This window comes from Miniopterus natalensis, chromosome X (assembly GCF_054644295.1).
Source record: "Miniopterus natalensis isolate mMinNat1 chromosome X, mMinNat1.hap1, whole genome shotgun sequence".
Classification (NCBI taxonomy): domain Eukaryota; kingdom Metazoa; phylum Chordata; class Mammalia; order Chiroptera; family Miniopteridae; genus Miniopterus; species Miniopterus natalensis.
Window position 1 is genome coordinate 26,146,631 of NC_142103.1, and position 17,376 is coordinate 26,164,006.

Consider the following 17,376-nt stretch of genomic DNA (forward strand, 5'->3'; position numbering starts at 1 on the left):
TGCCAAATGCAGCGTACTCAGGCCAAGTGCTTGAGGCCATGTTTCAGCAACAACAATCCTTAAAACTAAAATGGGTACCCAGAGGCAAAAAGCAATTTTTATGCGTTCCCTGGGCACTAGCATGAGCAACTGAATCAGAAAAGAGATGAAGGAAGAGAGAAAAAGAAATTGCAAGAAAGACGGTTGCCTCAAGAAAATCTGTTTAGAAGGTGGACTTCTGTAATTCCAGACAGCCTGAGAGGTAATTCCCTTGCTTATCAGATAGTTCCTGAAGTAACCAGATATTTTTTAGTACACATGGCTTCCTTGTACCATTACAGCTTTTGTAATCTAACACCCTTGAAAAAATATAATTTTTAGTACATTCTGTTTCAAAAGAACTCTCCCCTCCCTTATATTAGAGCCCTTTCTTATTTAGTGGGTCAAGACACTAGGGTGCTTAGCTAAAAATACTATTTTTGAATATACTTGAGATACCCTAATTAGGTCAGAAAAGTTTTTTTTTGTTTTTTTTTTAACTCATCTTCTCTCCTTGCTTCCACAATAATTACCTAATTGCTTCAAAAGCAAATAATTCTCCTTGACTAATAGTCAACTGGAACACAGCGTTTAATCTCCTTGAATACTTTTTTAAAATAAGTATAAATCTGGACGAGTGCTGCAGTGTTCAGTACTGTACTAATTTCAAAACAAAGCTATGTGACATGACATTTAAAAATAAGATGCAGCAAGCTATGGGAGATACTCCAACTGGAGTACTGTAATATTTAAATAAAAATGAACTTGCAGTCATATCTAAATGGCTTTAGCATGGCTTGGTTGAGTATTTTCCACATTATAAACAGGGTGAATTCTATATAATCATAGGTGACAACTGAGTGATCAGTTAATTATATTGTTCATATGACCAAACTTTTAAAAAATGTCTCCACTAATGATCAGACAATTGCTCTATGTAATTTGTCAGAGATGTGCGAAATAATCCTGAATGTTATGCAAAATATCACATTACTACAGTGATTTAAAAGTATAGAAAGCCTTCACTTGGACTTTTATGTAATGTTAAACTGCTGAAATTTTAGTTGCTGACAAACTGGGGAATTAAGAAAGGGTGAAGCAGATTGGTTTGTTCAGCCTTTCTTTTTAAATATAATTTTCAATAGGACAAATATCATTGCTACCAACAAATTTGAGACACAGCATAATTATATTTTGTATGGTGTGTATCTGTGTGTGAGGAGTATTATGTTATGTTCCAGATCTTTATATAAATGACGTATATAGTATTTTTACAACTTCCCATTTCTTAGACGTGTCATGTTTTCATTATTTACAATTATTTAAGAATTGAGGTGAATTAGCTTTTTAAATGCTGAATCCTTTGATCAGAAATTCTAACTATAATTGATACTATAAGAGAACATTTTACGATAATTTTCTATATATCACAGTTAAAGTACTATAATCTGGATAAAGAAAGGAAGTGTACATAATAATGCTGCAATACTGGTGGCGTATTTTTAAAAGAATCTGTTAATGCATTATCGGGTGCAAATGGACTAAAGTAAGGAATGCAATATCATATGCCTTTTAGTGCCAGTTATTGTAAATACATAAAGATAAATGGATAGAGAATGTATAGCATATATTCCATCTAAAAGGAAGCAGGCACAAATCAGTTCTAGTTGATAATGATTTGTTTGTAATGTGGGTCTGATGTCAGATCTTTTGGTTTATCAATAGAAGTTCAGATTTTTAAGTGTAAACTCTATTCATTTAAAAACAAAAACATTGTGCTAGACAAACACTATTTGTCTACAGAACAGACAGTTGTCTGGACTAAGAAACCATCAGTAATTTTTGCTTATACATTACTGCTTTCTGGCACTCTATACTTACCTCTTAGGTCTCAGTTCCAGTATAGATATTGATAATCATAGTTTTAAATCTTTAAGAGTTTTGACAGTTGTGAAAAACTCAAATTCTGATAAACAATAATTTTCAGGGATCTTACGTTATTTGGCAGGGTCACATCAGACATAACCTCAGATTCTGCATCAATGATGTGATATCCATTTGCTGAGCTGAAGAAAATCTTTAGTCTTTTTTCAGAACCAATAGCTAGGTCAACTGTCACTGGCTTATGACCGAGTGTTGGAAATACCTGTGGATATAAAACCAAATATGGCCAAAAGGCCAAAAATGACACTCTAAGGCAAAAATTCCCCTGCCCTTTGCTTAATAGGTTTATAAAACCCAGGTGATTGTCAAAAATTACATAATGTATTTAGAGATCTATGTATTGCAACTTTTATTAGGTCTGGTACTACAGTAAGAACATAATTATATTTAGATCTTAAATATTGAGTTTCCCTTTGAAGGTCAAATCTCTAATAATCATAAGAGCCTTGTATGACCCTGGACTTTGTTTGCTGTCTTTAAATTCCTTGCCTTGAGCTTCAGCAAATGAAGGAGCTCATCTGGTCTCTTAAAACGGTTCGCTGGATCAGCTGCCTGTATTTTTGCCAGTATTCGTATATAAGCTTCATAGGACATGTAGTCTCCTTTGGAGTCTGCTGATTGATCAATGCATACTTGGTAGGGAATGAAAAAGGCCAGACATGTTAACCTACTATAGACTGGATGTACTCTAGGCTCCGATGGTTGCTAGTTCAAGGAAACAAAAAGCCAAACAGGATTCATTACCAAGTTCAGGTCACAGTGGAGGACTGCGCATCACAAGATTCACCATACTGCCATCATGAGGTGGTATTCAAGAAAGTGGAGTGAGGACTTGAATCAGGAACTGTGTATCAGGCTTAAAAGACTGTTGGTATTTATCTTCTTTGCTTTCCAGCTCCATACCAGGCAGCTCTGACCAATCAGCAGACACCCAAGAACGAACCCACATCCAAATACTGACAGCTGACCCATAGCCCAATTTAGGGAGATCAGATCAGGGATGTGATTTTTGTCAGGGCAGGCCCAAACTGTATGTATAGTACTCTTTGTTATTTATAAAAGAACATATTTATTCTGCAAATAGACATTGAGGGGCAGTCATAGAAATTAGCTTATCTTTATTGTATACATGTGATAGTGATGTTTTGGCCTACAAAATATACTATGCAAAGAGATCCTGATCTAAGATACAAAAGTATTTCATAAATACCTAGATGAGATCTATCATGATGTGTCTTTATCAGCACTTTGTATAAAATTTGTAGATGGACCAACTTGTTCAAAATTACTGGGAACATTTGCTAAATATATAGATTCCCAGGCCCCACTCTAGACCTACTAATTGACCTGGGGTTGGGTCTGAGATCTAAACTTTTAGCAAATGCTCCAGATGATTTTGATGCACACCCTAGATTAAGACTCTATATAATGCTGCTAATTTATTAATCAGTCCTCATGACTATGGAATAAGTATAAAATAATCCTATTTAAGTGGAATTCTGGAGCATTATAAAAAGACAATAAGATAAAAGGTGTCCCCATTTTATGAGATTAGATTAAAAACTCATCGGCAACTTAATTATTTGGCACGCCAAATGGTTACCTTAAGAGGCTGATCCATAGAAGTTCAGTTAAACCATATAAAGATAGAAATAGTACTGGTAATCCAAATAAGCCTAATCACCATTCCTTGCAATAGTTCTAGAGAAAATGTATTTAGAGTTTTAGCTTGGAAGGAATATAGACTCACTCTTTCCTCCCCATCCCCATCTCTTGTAACCCTGGTAATTAAAGTAAAGGCTTTATCTTCCTTCATCTCTATACCATTGGGTTCCACTTTCTAATATTGCCACACCTTTCCTTCCCTTCCTTTTGTTCTCCACCTCCCCCCCACTAAAATTAAACAGGGACTTTCTCAGCTTTAAGTCATTGGGGTGGCACAGAAAGCCTGTGCTGGGGCTCTAGAAGAGAAGGTCTTCAAGTTGACTACAGGAATTGGGAGTGAGGAGTTGGTGAGGAGGTCCTCTAAGGGAAGGGGTCAGGGATTTCTCTCACACTTTCCCTTGCTGTGGTTCCAGTGAATTGTCTATAAAAAAGGGGGTTAAACGATAATGACTGACATAGTATATTCAAATTAAAATAACTGTAGAAGGATGGTATATATTTCTGCTACTATATTCCAAAATATTTTTCTGTTTACAACTTTTCAAAAGAAAAACATTATCAAAAAGAAAATGAGACCACTCACTTTAATAGCAGTGCTTTCATCAAAGGACTTTGGTGCCCACGCATAAAGGTGAATTGATGATTTCAAAGCAATTGCAATGTATGTTGTTTCTTCATGTTGGACTACAATGATAAAATACAAAGAAGTAACAATGCCACAGAGTTAACAAGAACACTCAAGTATTTGTATTTGTTATTGAAAATGTCAAAACCACAAGGTAAGAGCACAGATCACATATTTTTAGAAAAGTTATCTGGTTACAATTTGATGCCCTCCCAAAGGCAACAAAATTTTATAATTTTACCTCTTACATTTAGGTCTTCGATTGACTGAGTTAATTTTTATATACAGTGTGGGGCAAAAGTAGGTTTACAATTGTGAAAAAGAAAAAACAGTTTGAGAATTCCCAATTCCCAATTTCAACACTTACTATAAGCTACATTAATCAAAACAGTGTAGTACTGACATAAAGACAGGCATATAGATCAATGGAGTATTATTGGAAGTCTACAAATAAACCCATACTTCTCTGGTCAATGATGTCAAAACCATTCAATTGGGAAAGAATAGTCTTTTCAATAAATGGTACTAGGAGAACTGAATATTCACATACAAAAGAGTAAGTTTGGATCCCTTATCTTACACCATACAGTGTGAGGCAAAAGTAGGTATACAGTTGCTCATATGGAAAATTATACAATTACTAAAATATAATAACACAAGAATAAACTCTGTGTTTTGTATACTCACAAACTTCAGTGCATTAAAGGACACTATTGAGAAAGTGAAAAGGACCTATGGAATGGGAGGAAATCTTTTCAAATCATATACCTGATAAGGGTCTAGTATACAGAATATAAAATGATTGCTTACAACTCAACAATGAAAAGACAAATAACCCTAGGAACATATACAAATGGCCAGCAAACACTAAAAAAGATGCTCAATAACATTAGTTCCCAGGGAAATACAAATAAAAATTACAATGAGATGCAACATTACATTACACTCACTTGAATGGAAGACTCAAAAGAATGACTGCAAGTATTAACAAACATGAAAAGAAAGTGGAATCATCATACTTATGGCAATGTAAAATGGTACAGCCACGTTAAAAAAGTCTGGAAGCACTATCCAAGAGAAAAGAAAACAAAACATGCATTCCTATGTACAAAGACATGTATGAAAATGTTCATACCAGCATTATTCAAAATAGCCAAAAAGTGAAAAGTGCAAATGTATAAACAATGGATATATAAAAAAATGGATAAATAGAAGGTTTATATCTATATAAAGTGCAATACTATTTAACAATAAAAAGGAAGTACTGATAGATGTTGCACAGGCTACAGAATGCATGCTAAAAGGTGAGCAACACAGAAAATGATTTTAGCACAAAACATAAATCTAGCAGGTAGGATAACATATCCCTTAAGAGCCAAAAGGACTAAGCCATTAGCAATCACTCCACATTCAATCCATCTTACATTCACATTATTTTCCTCACAGTTTCGGGTAATTTGAAGGAAAGTAGAGATACATAAAACTAGAATAAAGTAATGTATTTATTTAATGCCCCAATTGGGTACTCATTTCTTCCTTCAATGGTGTATATGTACATATGTACACACATATAAAATATATCCTGGGAAAGCCTCCTTATATGCAGAGCAGAAATGGTCAGTCAGGATAGAAATACCCTGATGCAAGTCATATTATGTGATTCCAGCTATCTCTTACTTATGTCACCAGTTCTGCCTATAGTAGCAATTAGTGAAGAGGAAAGAAGAAAACAAAGGCTGAGAGTAGAGGAAATTTGCTTCAGAAACAGAATAGAATGGATAATATTACTTCCCAGTTGTTGACAGATGAGAGTAGGATTCTGAGACCCTGGAGTTGTTACTCGGTCTCACAGTAAATGATCGTGAAAAGGCAGGGATATGAAAACATTCTAATCAGACAGGAAATGTTTAGCAATTACATTCATGAATCTTGACAGTGGGAGCAAGAGCCAGTAGACCATAGGAGACTTTTTCTTTTACTTATTGTAAAGTTTCCTCATCAGTGTTAAGAGGCATTTGTTAATTAAAAATGAAAGGAATTATTATATGATTCTATTTTATTGCCATTTCGAGGAAAGATAATGTGAGATAAATTACCTTGCATGTTATTGAAGGTACAACAAAGCATTTATATAGTTGAAGTTATACAAAGACAGGAAAATAATAGTCTATATGGACTAATTAGAGTGACTGAGAAGGGAAGAAAGGTGAGAAAGTAAACTAAATTTAAGTTCAATAGCTATTGCAGTCAATCAATATTTTCTCAATAACGGCCATAATTGCGGCATAAAAGGCCTGGAAAATGTTGCAATGAAATTCACTCATTGTTGTGTATGAAATTGCAACTTTTTTCCTTTCTCTGCCTTTCATAACAATGTTCTTCACCAAGTGAAGGGAAGCAAAATTTGTATACCTATAGTAAATATGAAATGGGACTTACGAACGCTGAAGTGTTCACAGCCTTTCAGCTTATCAATAGCTTTGCAGGCTTCCTCTGTCTTTAGCATTTCCTCTTGTCTTCTTTTGCTTTCTGGATCATCATTCAAAATCTTGTTCCTCAGCCAGGTCAAATGATACACCCGAAGTCTGTTTTTATGGCCTGATAGATTAAAAAACCAATATAGTGTTTCAATCTATTTTTTCATGCATTAGAAGAACAAAAAAGTAAAGGCATTTTGCCGTTGTAGCCAAATGTTTTTATTAAGGTAAAAAGCATTTTTAAAAACTACACTGCATCAGTCTTCCCTTCAGAGTTTGGAAATGTGACAGCAGAGTTTCTCACTTCCAAAAGATAGTCAAAGTGTTTACTAGCTACCTATGTGCCTGTCTGAAGTGAATGTAAAATATTTCTTTGGGACGGGTTAAGGCTGTCATTGTGCAGGCAACAGAATTACCATCCATTCATTTGTACCTTGGCTTTCATCTAAGTCATGAACCTTCTAGGATTCAGAGACCCAGAAACTTGCTCTGGCATTGCATATGTTTGAGAGGGGTGTCTAATGTATTCACTGTTAGACATTCAGGAACAGTGGGATAGATCTCTCTGTGCTCTTTCATTTCGGCATACTTCCAAAATAGTTGAATGGTTTTATTGTTATTTTTCTCAACCCAATTTACCTTCAGTGTTAATCTTCTAATTGTAAATCTGATCAAATTTTTACAATTCCTTCATGAAAATCAGGCCATTAAAATTACACATTTCTTTTTATATATAGTGACTTTATTTTCATTTTAGGGTTTATGATGACAAGATTTCTAGGCCCAATAATATGATTCTTATTTATGAGATAAATCTTAAATATATTTTTACATGATGCTTTTAAAAGCAGTATTAGAATGCAGACATATGTCTATTGCTATTCTATTCTTAAACAGTAAAATAAATTTGTGCTCCAAACTACTAGGCATATTTATACACTAATGTTCTCAGTACTATTTGATGCAAAAATAATCCACATTTGAGAGAAACTTAAGCATTAAAAATGGCACATTTGGGTTAGAGAAAGCTGGATAAAAAGTAAAGAACTGTGATATCCAGCCACCCAGATATTTTCAAAAGCTAAATGTTGCTTCTATGTACCTCAAGCAATTATAAATGGACGACTGTATAACATGATAAAAAATTGTGAAGTTTTAGCATCTATAAAGGATTTTATTCTCTTACTAAAACTTAAAGCAAAGTTAATCATATTTAGGAATACAAATAAACATTAATTAATGTGCAATATGGCTATTAGGAATAGTCAGGAAGTATATAAACATATATAAAAGATTGTGATTAGCATCATTTTATTCTACACTCAAACCATTTAAAAATTTTTTCTATCCTTTTGTCTGCCATCTTTCTTTGGCCTACAGTCAGCTTTAATGCTATTGCTTTCCTTACTATTCAGTAATCACCATCATTATGAACATCCATTTACTTGCTCTGTCATATTGAAAGGTTCAAGCTCAGACTGACCAAAGCTAAGAAATTCAACTGCTATATGGGAAGAGTGGAAAGGCTTTAGGGGATCCATTCTTGTTACCCTATCCATAGGGTCTCATGATAAGTTTGTGCCAGAGAGAAGACAGTATCATTTTAATCTAATTATTTACTTCATTCTTTATTGCTTCGGATACATCACAAAAAGTACATAGTGGGTGTTAATGTGGTCATGTATGCATGGGTGGGTGAAATTGTGAGTTGTGAAATAATAGGTGGCTACTCAGAATCTAAGACGCGAGTCTTGGCCAGGTGGCTCAGTTGGTTGGAGTGTCATACCATACACCAAAAGTCTGCGGGTCCAATCCCTGGTTGGGGCAGGTAAAGGAGGCAACGGATCAAGGTGTCTCACATCGATGTTTCTCTCTCCCTCTCTCTCCCTCTCTGTCTTTGTCTCTCTCTCTCTCTCCCTCCTTCCCTATCTCCCTCTCCCTTCCTCTCTCTCTAAAAAATCGATTAGAGAAAACTATCCTACGGTGAGGAAAAAAAAAAAAAAAGACCTGAAAGAATTTGAATGGCATGGTTTTTCTTATCATTGATCTAGGTTAGGTGTATTACAATCAAATATCCAGATACCAAAGAAGAGTCTGAATTTAGTTTAAAACAAAAAACAAAAAAAACCTAGTTAAAAAGTCTGGTGTCCCAATTAAATACGATATTTAAAGTGCTTTCATATGAACACTTTCTTCTGAGAAAGTCTTTAGCCCACTTTGCAGCCTAATTAATCTGTATAATTACTCAGCTAATTTTAGTTCTTAAACAAACCGGAGATGGTAATCAGCAAATTGAGTGGCTCTACAACTTGAATCTGACGAAATGGTCTTCGCTTTATAAGTTTTGTAATATCTGCCTTTCCGCTTCTGTCCATAAGATACAGATTAGATCTGGTTCCCAACAGCAAATTCACTCCTGTTTGTATATAAAAAGAAAAGCTCAGATGACATTTTTATATTAGTACTTTTGCTATGCCAATGTTCTGATTTATATAAAGGTGACTTATCATTTTAGGCTAATGTTAGCCTCATTCTGTGTAAAAATGGGATGTCTACCAACAGAACAAATTTCATTGAAATACATAAAAATACGGAAGACCCTCTGCCAATATCATACTGGCTGGTGTCTAGTGTACCATCTTACAAGTAAAACTTTATGTATATATCAGCACCCTTAGTTGTGTCCCAAACTTCATAACAATCAATCAACCCTTTGGAAAGTTACCATTAAATATTGAAGATGTCTAGTACCTACAAAGACTTCAATTCAGCTGATTTCTCATTCCTAACTGTAACGAAGGGTTTTAATGTTTTTAAAATATATGTAAACTGATTTAAAATGTAATGATTCTGTGCCCGGCTCAGCGTGGCTCAGTGGTTGAGCATCGACCTAGGATCCAGGAGATCACAGTTCAATTCCCAGTCAGGGCACAGGCCCGGGTTGTGGTCTCAATCCCCAGGGGGGGCGTGCGGGAGGCAGCCGATCAATGACTCTCTCATCATTGATGTTTCAACTCTCTCTCCCTCTCCCTTCCTCTCTCTGAAATCAATAAAGATATATTTTAAACAATAAAATAAAATGGAATGGCTCTGTGTTCACGCATATATTAAAAAACTACATTGCTAAATATCTATGGAAATTAATCCTTACTTTTATGTATTTAAATTCCTACACTCTGTTATTTGTCTGCTGGCTCTAGTCACTCAAATATAAACACTATTTCAAAAGACCAGAATGACAGGACTGAAATAGAAGATTGAACTGAAGTTAGAATATACTTCAAACCACTGTGGGAGTTTTCCTCCATATGCTAAGACACAGGAGAAAATCACCAAAATAATGTAAGAGAGAGTACTTCAAAATCTTTCTTCTACTTGGAGGATATTTGTGCTCCAAGGATATAAGAATAGAGGCAAGGGTCTCTGCCTCATTTTCCCACTATGTCTTTTAGCAGTTCTATAAGTAATGCCCAGGCCAGTGGCAGATTTACAAACTGCATTTTTCTCCTACAGTGGAATCCGAGAGGGAGAAGAAAGTACAGTCAATTTTGACTGTAATATTTTATTTTTCAAAATAATTTTTTACTTTATAAAAATTAGTTACTAGACATAAACTAGGTAGTTACCTGACTGAAATGATGATGAAGTAAACTTCATTTTCTTGTAATCTGACACATTATATTAGCAAAACTTTGAGGATGTCAGGTTTTTCCCTAAGTTGTTCAATCCTTATAACTATAATGTCCACTACACTCCTCTATTTTTAATATAAAATACTGCCCCATGTTCAATCATACATTAAGTAAAAGCTATAAAATTACAAATTGGAGGTTGGCATTTACTTTGGATTTCTCCCCTTCTTGTGTTCATTTATTCTGTTTCATTTATGCTACAGACTGGCTTGAGGTAAAATATTGTTTAAGCACTACTAATGTGGTTATAATTCATCTTCTAGACAAAGGACTGAAAAAGTCTATCAAAGGCATAGAATGAACTTTCTTAACAAATCCTCAAGATTATTTTAAAACAAGAACCTGCAGAAATCTTTTTAATAATATCTCATTAGATATTATATGCTGCACATCCTCTTATATTAAAAAATACTAAGCTCAAATTAAAAAAAAATCATAATCTAGTTCAGTTTTATATTTCAGCTCAGTTAATTCAGGTAAAAAGGAAAAATATAATAAGAAGGGCAGGGGGCACCAATTCAAACATCAAACTACATTCGGTGAAGGTAAGTCAGGAAAAAGGAGCAAATTAACTACTACAAATATATTTTTATTTTCTTGGTAATGGTTTTGTAATAGCAAACAAATGTTTTACACCTATGATTTTCCACAACTTTACTACATAGATAAAATATAATCTTTAAAAGAACAACAGCTCAGTTTTAAGAAACCAAACTCACCCCACAATGAACCACAGCAGATCTCAGAAGTGAATTCCTTTTCATACATGTGGATTAGTGGTTTTTTACATGCAGGAGAAACATATAGTGGGTTGACATTGACTTCAGAGGTTTTCTTAGGTGATTTCTCAGGTACTTCCACTAATCCAGCACATACTATGAAGAAGTAAGAAGATATTGAGAGAAATTACTATGTATACACCATATGTGCTTTAGTGTTTCCACAAATAAGACACAGCCTAGATAAGTTCCTCTTCCTTTATGGTATTTTATTTTTTAATGTAAGGATCATTTCTGTAACTCATAAACCATCAGATAGCACAAATCATGACAGTTAAAATACATTTTGGAATATAAATATATGTCAAGTTACTGGGATTAGATTGTAAAAAAAAATCCAAAGAAGGGACTCAATTTCTCAATTGTAGTTCAAATTTGGGTGCCATATAGAGTCAGTGAAGAATAGGTTTTTAAAGCATATATCCATTTGGATTTCTGTCAACTGAATATCAGAAAGATTTAATTCTTCTCAGATCATGAACCAGTGGTCAAACACTATATTTAATACGTGAGCAGACTGCAGCATTTGGAGATTAAATACACTTACAGATGGCACTGGCAAACTCAGCATTTGCAGCCGTCCCAGAAATGCTGGAAGGAGATGAGTGGCTGGCAGAAAAACCTAATTCTGTTGATGCTTCAGATATGTCTATACTGTCATTCTCATCATCAGGTTCTGCGGGTCCAGCACCTGAGGCAATGGCGTTTGAGATCTCACTTCTACCAACTGACTCCTAAAAGATGAAAAAATAATTTTGACTTTATTAGGAGTTTAACAGTGAGAAAATTATAATATGACTGGGGGGTCATTTGAAAAATAGAATGCAAAACTTGTTAACATCTAAAATTCTGCACCCTTATAAAATGCACATTTACCAGATGAACTCAACAATTTTATCTGAAGAGAGAGACATAACCTATGTTGAGATAATTTATGTCAGAAGGGAAATTCAAGGAGCTGGAAGTCTCTAGCTCTAGAATTTGTGAACCTAACATTTGTGGAATTTTCACTATGTACCTGGTACTCTGCCAGACATCTTATTTACATACCATTGTGGGTCCTTACAACAGCTCCCAAAGTACGTATAATTATTTCCATTTTACTTAGAAACTAAAGCTTAGCAAAGTTAAAAAATGTATTTAAAGGCATAGAGGTAAGTAAGGGGACCGGAGTTTGAAATCAAACTCTGATTGATTCCAAAGCTTACATTCAGCTGTGCTATGCACAACAATCACTTGAAAATATTAAAAGCACCAGTGTGGGGATATCAGTTCCACTTTGTAAAATTGCAAATCTAATGATGAAAAATCAGCCAACAGAAACTCAAAAATGTAAATATGCTTCACTGAAAATGTAGCCAGCTTCCATTAAGTTACAGAGAAAAAACTCAGGGATAAAAGCCACAAAATGTCAAAGATTTTATGTGGAATGCTATATCCTGTGGAAAAACCTACCAACTGCTTTTTTTTTGTAGGCCTATCTGTTGATAAGAATTTCTTGGTGTCTAAAGAGGGGTTTTTGGCATTGAGAGAGTTGTGATATCCTTTCAAATACTTTTTTTTTTTTTACAGGTGAAACTTTTTAATTGTTGAGAGTATTGCAGGTGTCCCCCACTTCCCCCCCTTACCTCCTTCCACCCATCTCCCACCCCAGCCCAGGCTCCTGCCTGTCCACTGTCTGTGTCCATGGGTTGTTCATATATGTTTATAAGTTCTTTGGTTAATCTCTTCCTGCCCTCCTTCCAACCTTCCCTCTGGGATCTTTCGGTCTATTCCATGCTTCCATGTCTGTGGGCCTATTATGTTCATCATCTCTTCTGTTCCTTAGATTCCACATATGAGTGAGATCATGTGATATCTGTCTTTCTCTGAATGGCTTATTTCACTTAGCATAATACTCTCCAGGTCCATCTATGCTGTCCCAAAGGGTAAGAGATCATTCTTTTTTACCACTGCATAGTATTCCAAAGACTTGTTTTTGTGACCTTTCCAATCACAAAAATGTTGTATGGCAACATGTTCTTTTAAAATTAAAATGGATGTAAGATCCATTCCTCTGTAAATGTCAAAAATTTCCTTTGAGATAATTGGAGATACCCAGGGGTGCTATGAAAACTTTTGGGGGCATCCTGTTTAAATATATTTAAGTAAGATAGATGGGTAGATAGGTAGGTAGACAGACATGCATATAGAGACAGACATAGCTACTTTCCCACTGATATTGCTTTCCCATTGGAATTCATCTAGGGAGTCCTTCCTGCCTTTTATCTTTGTTTTCTGCCTTCACTGATTTCTTCCATAATTATTATAACTATCATAGACCAAACCCTAAGATGGGCCCTGCGGTTAGGTGAGTGGGTAAAGAAAAGTAATCAGAAGAGAAACAAGCTGGCGGCGTAGGTAACAGCTGCTCCTGCCGCCTCCCGCAACCACATCAAAATTACAACTAAAACACAGAACCACCATCACTCAGAGCCTCCTGGGATCCGGCTGAACAGAAGCCCCACAACCAGGGAGCTGAAGGAGCATCAAGACCGGGGGGAGGGGCGGAGACTCGGGGGGTCGGGGCTGAATCTCGGAGACGTGGCCGCAGGCCCACAGCCAGTTGAAACCCGGGAGGGAATCTCGGCGGTGGAGGTTTCCTGAAGGAGGGAGGGGTCCCAGCCCCACAGCAGGCCCCCAGCCCAGGGCTCCAGGGCTGGGAAGAGACGACCCCACAACTCCGGGCTGTGAAACTAGCGGGACTGTGGCTGAGGGTCTCGGAGGCTGCGGGAGCCCCAGCAGCTCCTCCTAAAGGGCCCAGCACGGACTCACTCGGACGCTCCCTCTGAGCCCAGCGCCGGGCAGCAGCCGGAAAGGACCCGGGACACTCAGGGGGGACTAACCTGCCTGAGATCTGGGCGAGAGGCGGAGGGCGGCTTCCTCCCGGGCAGAAGGGCTGGCAGAGGCCATGGCTCCTTTGGCGAGTCCTCCCCGCACACAGCCCGCAGGCAGGCGCCATGTTTGAGTCGCCAGCACCTGACTCACACCTTTGGCCCCGCCCCGTGATTCCCGGAGGCCCCGCCCCTCCCCACCTGCAGCTCATCCAGGCCATTTCCAGGGGCTTTTCTGTGCAAGTGGCCTCTTGAGCCTCATGCTTAGGACTTTCCTAAAATCTCTCAAACAAGCAGCAGCATGCCCCATACAGTTTGATAAGTGGCCCCAGGCCTGGCACTAGTGGCAGCTGCACTGGCTCATAGCTTGGCCTCTCCTGGACACCTCCAAGCCCAGCACAAGTAGCAGCCAACTACAGTTTGCTGTGCAGCTCATGCTGGGTGGCCCTGGGCAGGGCTCTGGCACAGGCTGACTTTGCACCTCCCGGGAGGCCTCAGAGACAGTGCACCTGGTGATCAGACTCGACCACACTGGATTACAACCCTACCACACCCACGAGTGACATTCAAGGGGCACACTTGGTGAACACCAAAGCCCAACTGAAGTAAATCCTGCTCCATAGGGGTGTCTCCAGCACAGCAGCTCTTTCACTGTAGTTGGGGCTGGTCCTCACAGCTGGTTGGTCTGGGAGTCAGTTCCTCCAGTGACACCAACAGCAACCAAGGCTCAACTACAACAGGACAGTGCACACAGCCCACACAGGGGAGCACCTCGAAGGCCCAGCTCAGGTGACTGGGGAGGCTGAGCCACTGGACCCTACAAGACACCTACTACACAAAGTCACTCTACAAATTCCAGGACACATAGCAGCTCTACCTAACACATAGGAACAAACACCTGGAAGCAGCCAAAATGGAGAGGCAACAACACATGTCACAAAGGAAAGAACAGAAGGAATCTCTAGAAAAGGAACTAAATGAAATAGATCCAAGCAAGCTAACAGATACAGAGTTCAGAACAATGGTTATAAGGATGCTCAAGGATATTAGTAAGAGTATGGCGAAAATATTTGAGAAAATCAATGACATAATAAAGTACCAATTTGAAAGGAAGGCTACACAAACTGAAATGAAGAATAATTTACAGGGAATCAACAGTAGAGTAAAAGATGCTGAGATTCAAATCAGCAATTTGGAACATGAAGAAACAAAAACACCCAACCAGAGAGCAAAAAGAAAAAAGAATCCAGAAATATGAAGATAGCATAAGGAGTCTCTGGAACAACTTCAAGAGGCCCAACATTCATTTTATTGGGGTGCCAGAAGGAGAGGAAAGAGAGCAAGAAATTGAAAACCTATTTGAAAAAATAATTACTGAAAACTTCCCCTCCCTGGGGAAAGAAATAGATTTTCAAGTCCAGGAAGCACATAAGGTCCCAAACAAGAGGAACTCAAAGAGGCCCACAGCAAGACACATCATAATTAAAATGCCAGAGGTTAAAGACAAAGAGAGAATCTTAAAAGCAGCAAGAGAAAAGCAGTTAATTATATACAAGGGAGCACCCATACGACTGTCAGCTGATTTCTCAACAGAAACTTTGCAGGCCAGAAGGGAGTGGCAAGAAATATTCAAAGTGATGAAATACATGGAAGTACAACCAAGACTACTCTACCCAGCAAAGCTATCATTTAGAATTGAAGGTCAGATAAAGAGCTTCTCAGACAAGGAAAAGCTAAAGGGGTTCATCACCACCAATAAACCAGCCCTACAGGAAATGTTGAAGAGTCTTCTTTAACAAGAAGCTAATGAACAAAAGAATCTGACGAACTAAATAGATCCAGAGACATTGATGCATGTAACAGATGATCATAATTCAGAGGGAAGAGGGAAGGGGGGTGGAGGGTGGGAAGAGATTAACCAAAGAAGTTATATGCATATCTGCATAACACATGGACACAGACAGTGACGGGGTGAAGGCCTGGGGAGGGGGTGGGAGCGAGGTGGAGGGGGTCAATTGGGGGGAAAAAATGGGACACCTGTAATACTTTCAACAATAAAGATAAATTTAAAAAAAGTAATCGGAGATGGATTAATCATAGTTTCTGCATTTTTTAAGTTCACAATGTAGTGTGAAAGAAGAGCAAGTAAACAGATAACCAAATTACAATGTCATAAGCAATAAAATGAAACTCCGGGCAAAATTCTTGCAAGCACAGAAGAAGGGTGTATAATTTTGCCTTGGGAAGTTAAAGATGATGTATGAATTGGATCATGAAGGATGACAAGTTCACCAAGTAAAGAAGAGATGAGGGGGCAGCCTTATAGACAAAGTTAACAGCTTGCACAAGGGCACTAATTTATGAAAGACCATGGCATCTTCTAAGCCAATCTATGTGATGGAACAATAGACTGAGGAAGTAGATTGGCATATTTCTTCTGTCTGGAATCTCACCTGTGTTTTCAGATATCCACGTACTCTCCATTTATAAAGAATTAGTTCAAATATGACATGCTCCAGAAAATCTTCTCTGTGATAATTCTTATTGATCTAGTATCTGTGAAGCTGAGTATTTTTAAACCTACTTATAAAGTCAGTAAATCTTTTGTGAATGACAAATCGTTAAGTAAACCCAGTTTGTTACTTAGGTGTTAACTGTATGTGTGAACAGTTCCTTAAAAAACTAAAATAGAATCTGGCAATACCACTATAACAATTACACATCTAGCAAGTCCATTTTTAGGTATATAGTCCAAAGAATTGAAACCAGGGATTCCAACAACAGGTACTTGTATACCAATTTTTCAGAAGCATTATTCATGATAGCAAGCAGCTTAAAACAACCCAAGTATCCATGTATAAATGAATAGGTAAACAAAATGCGATGTAATCACACTGAGATATTATTAAGCCTTAAAATTGCAAGAAACTCTGACACACTCTAAAACATGGATGGGCCTTAAAAATATTATGCTAAGTAAAATGAGCCAGACAGAAAAGAACACATATTGTATGGTTCTGCTTATATAAGGTACCTAGCCAAAAAGTAGAATAGAGGTTACTAGGGACTGGGGAGAGGGACAATAATTAATTGTTCAATTTTGGGGGGGATGATAAAAAGTTCTTAAAATGATTAGCAGTAATGGTTGTACAATATTGTGAATGTACTTAATTCCATTGAATTCTATACTTAAAATGGTTAAAATGGAAAAACATTGTTATGTATATTTTAGCAAAATAAAAACTTCCTAGAAAAAAAATGTATGTGTTAAGAGACATTATCCCAAACATGTGATCTGAGTAA

The 17,376-nt window shown here is 37.1% G+C and overlaps 1 protein-coding gene across 3 annotated transcripts in view; it reads right to left on the reverse strand.

The window, feature by feature from the left end:
- NRK (Nik related kinase) overlaps positions 1–17,376 on the reverse strand; it is a 144,659-nt gene that overhangs the window by 8,086 nt on the left and 119,197 nt on the right. For 2 of the 3 annotated variants that reach the window (XM_016206408.2, XM_016206409.2), the window contains exons 20-25: positions 11,748–11,934; positions 11,141–11,296; positions 9,002–9,145; positions 6,692–6,850; positions 4,211–4,311; positions 2,015–2,164 (exon numbers count right to left, since the gene is read on the reverse strand). In XM_016206408.2, the coding sequence (XP_016061894.2) occupies positions 2,015–2,164; positions 4,211–4,311; positions 6,692–6,850; positions 9,002–9,145; positions 11,141–11,296; positions 11,748–11,934 (897 nt within the window). Of the gene's footprint in view, positions 1–2,014; positions 2,165–2,451; positions 2,595–4,206; positions 4,312–6,691; positions 6,851–9,001; positions 9,146–11,140; positions 11,297–11,747; positions 11,935–17,376 lie in introns of all 3 variants that reach the window. The other variant, XM_087813478.1, reaches the window with a different exon arrangement.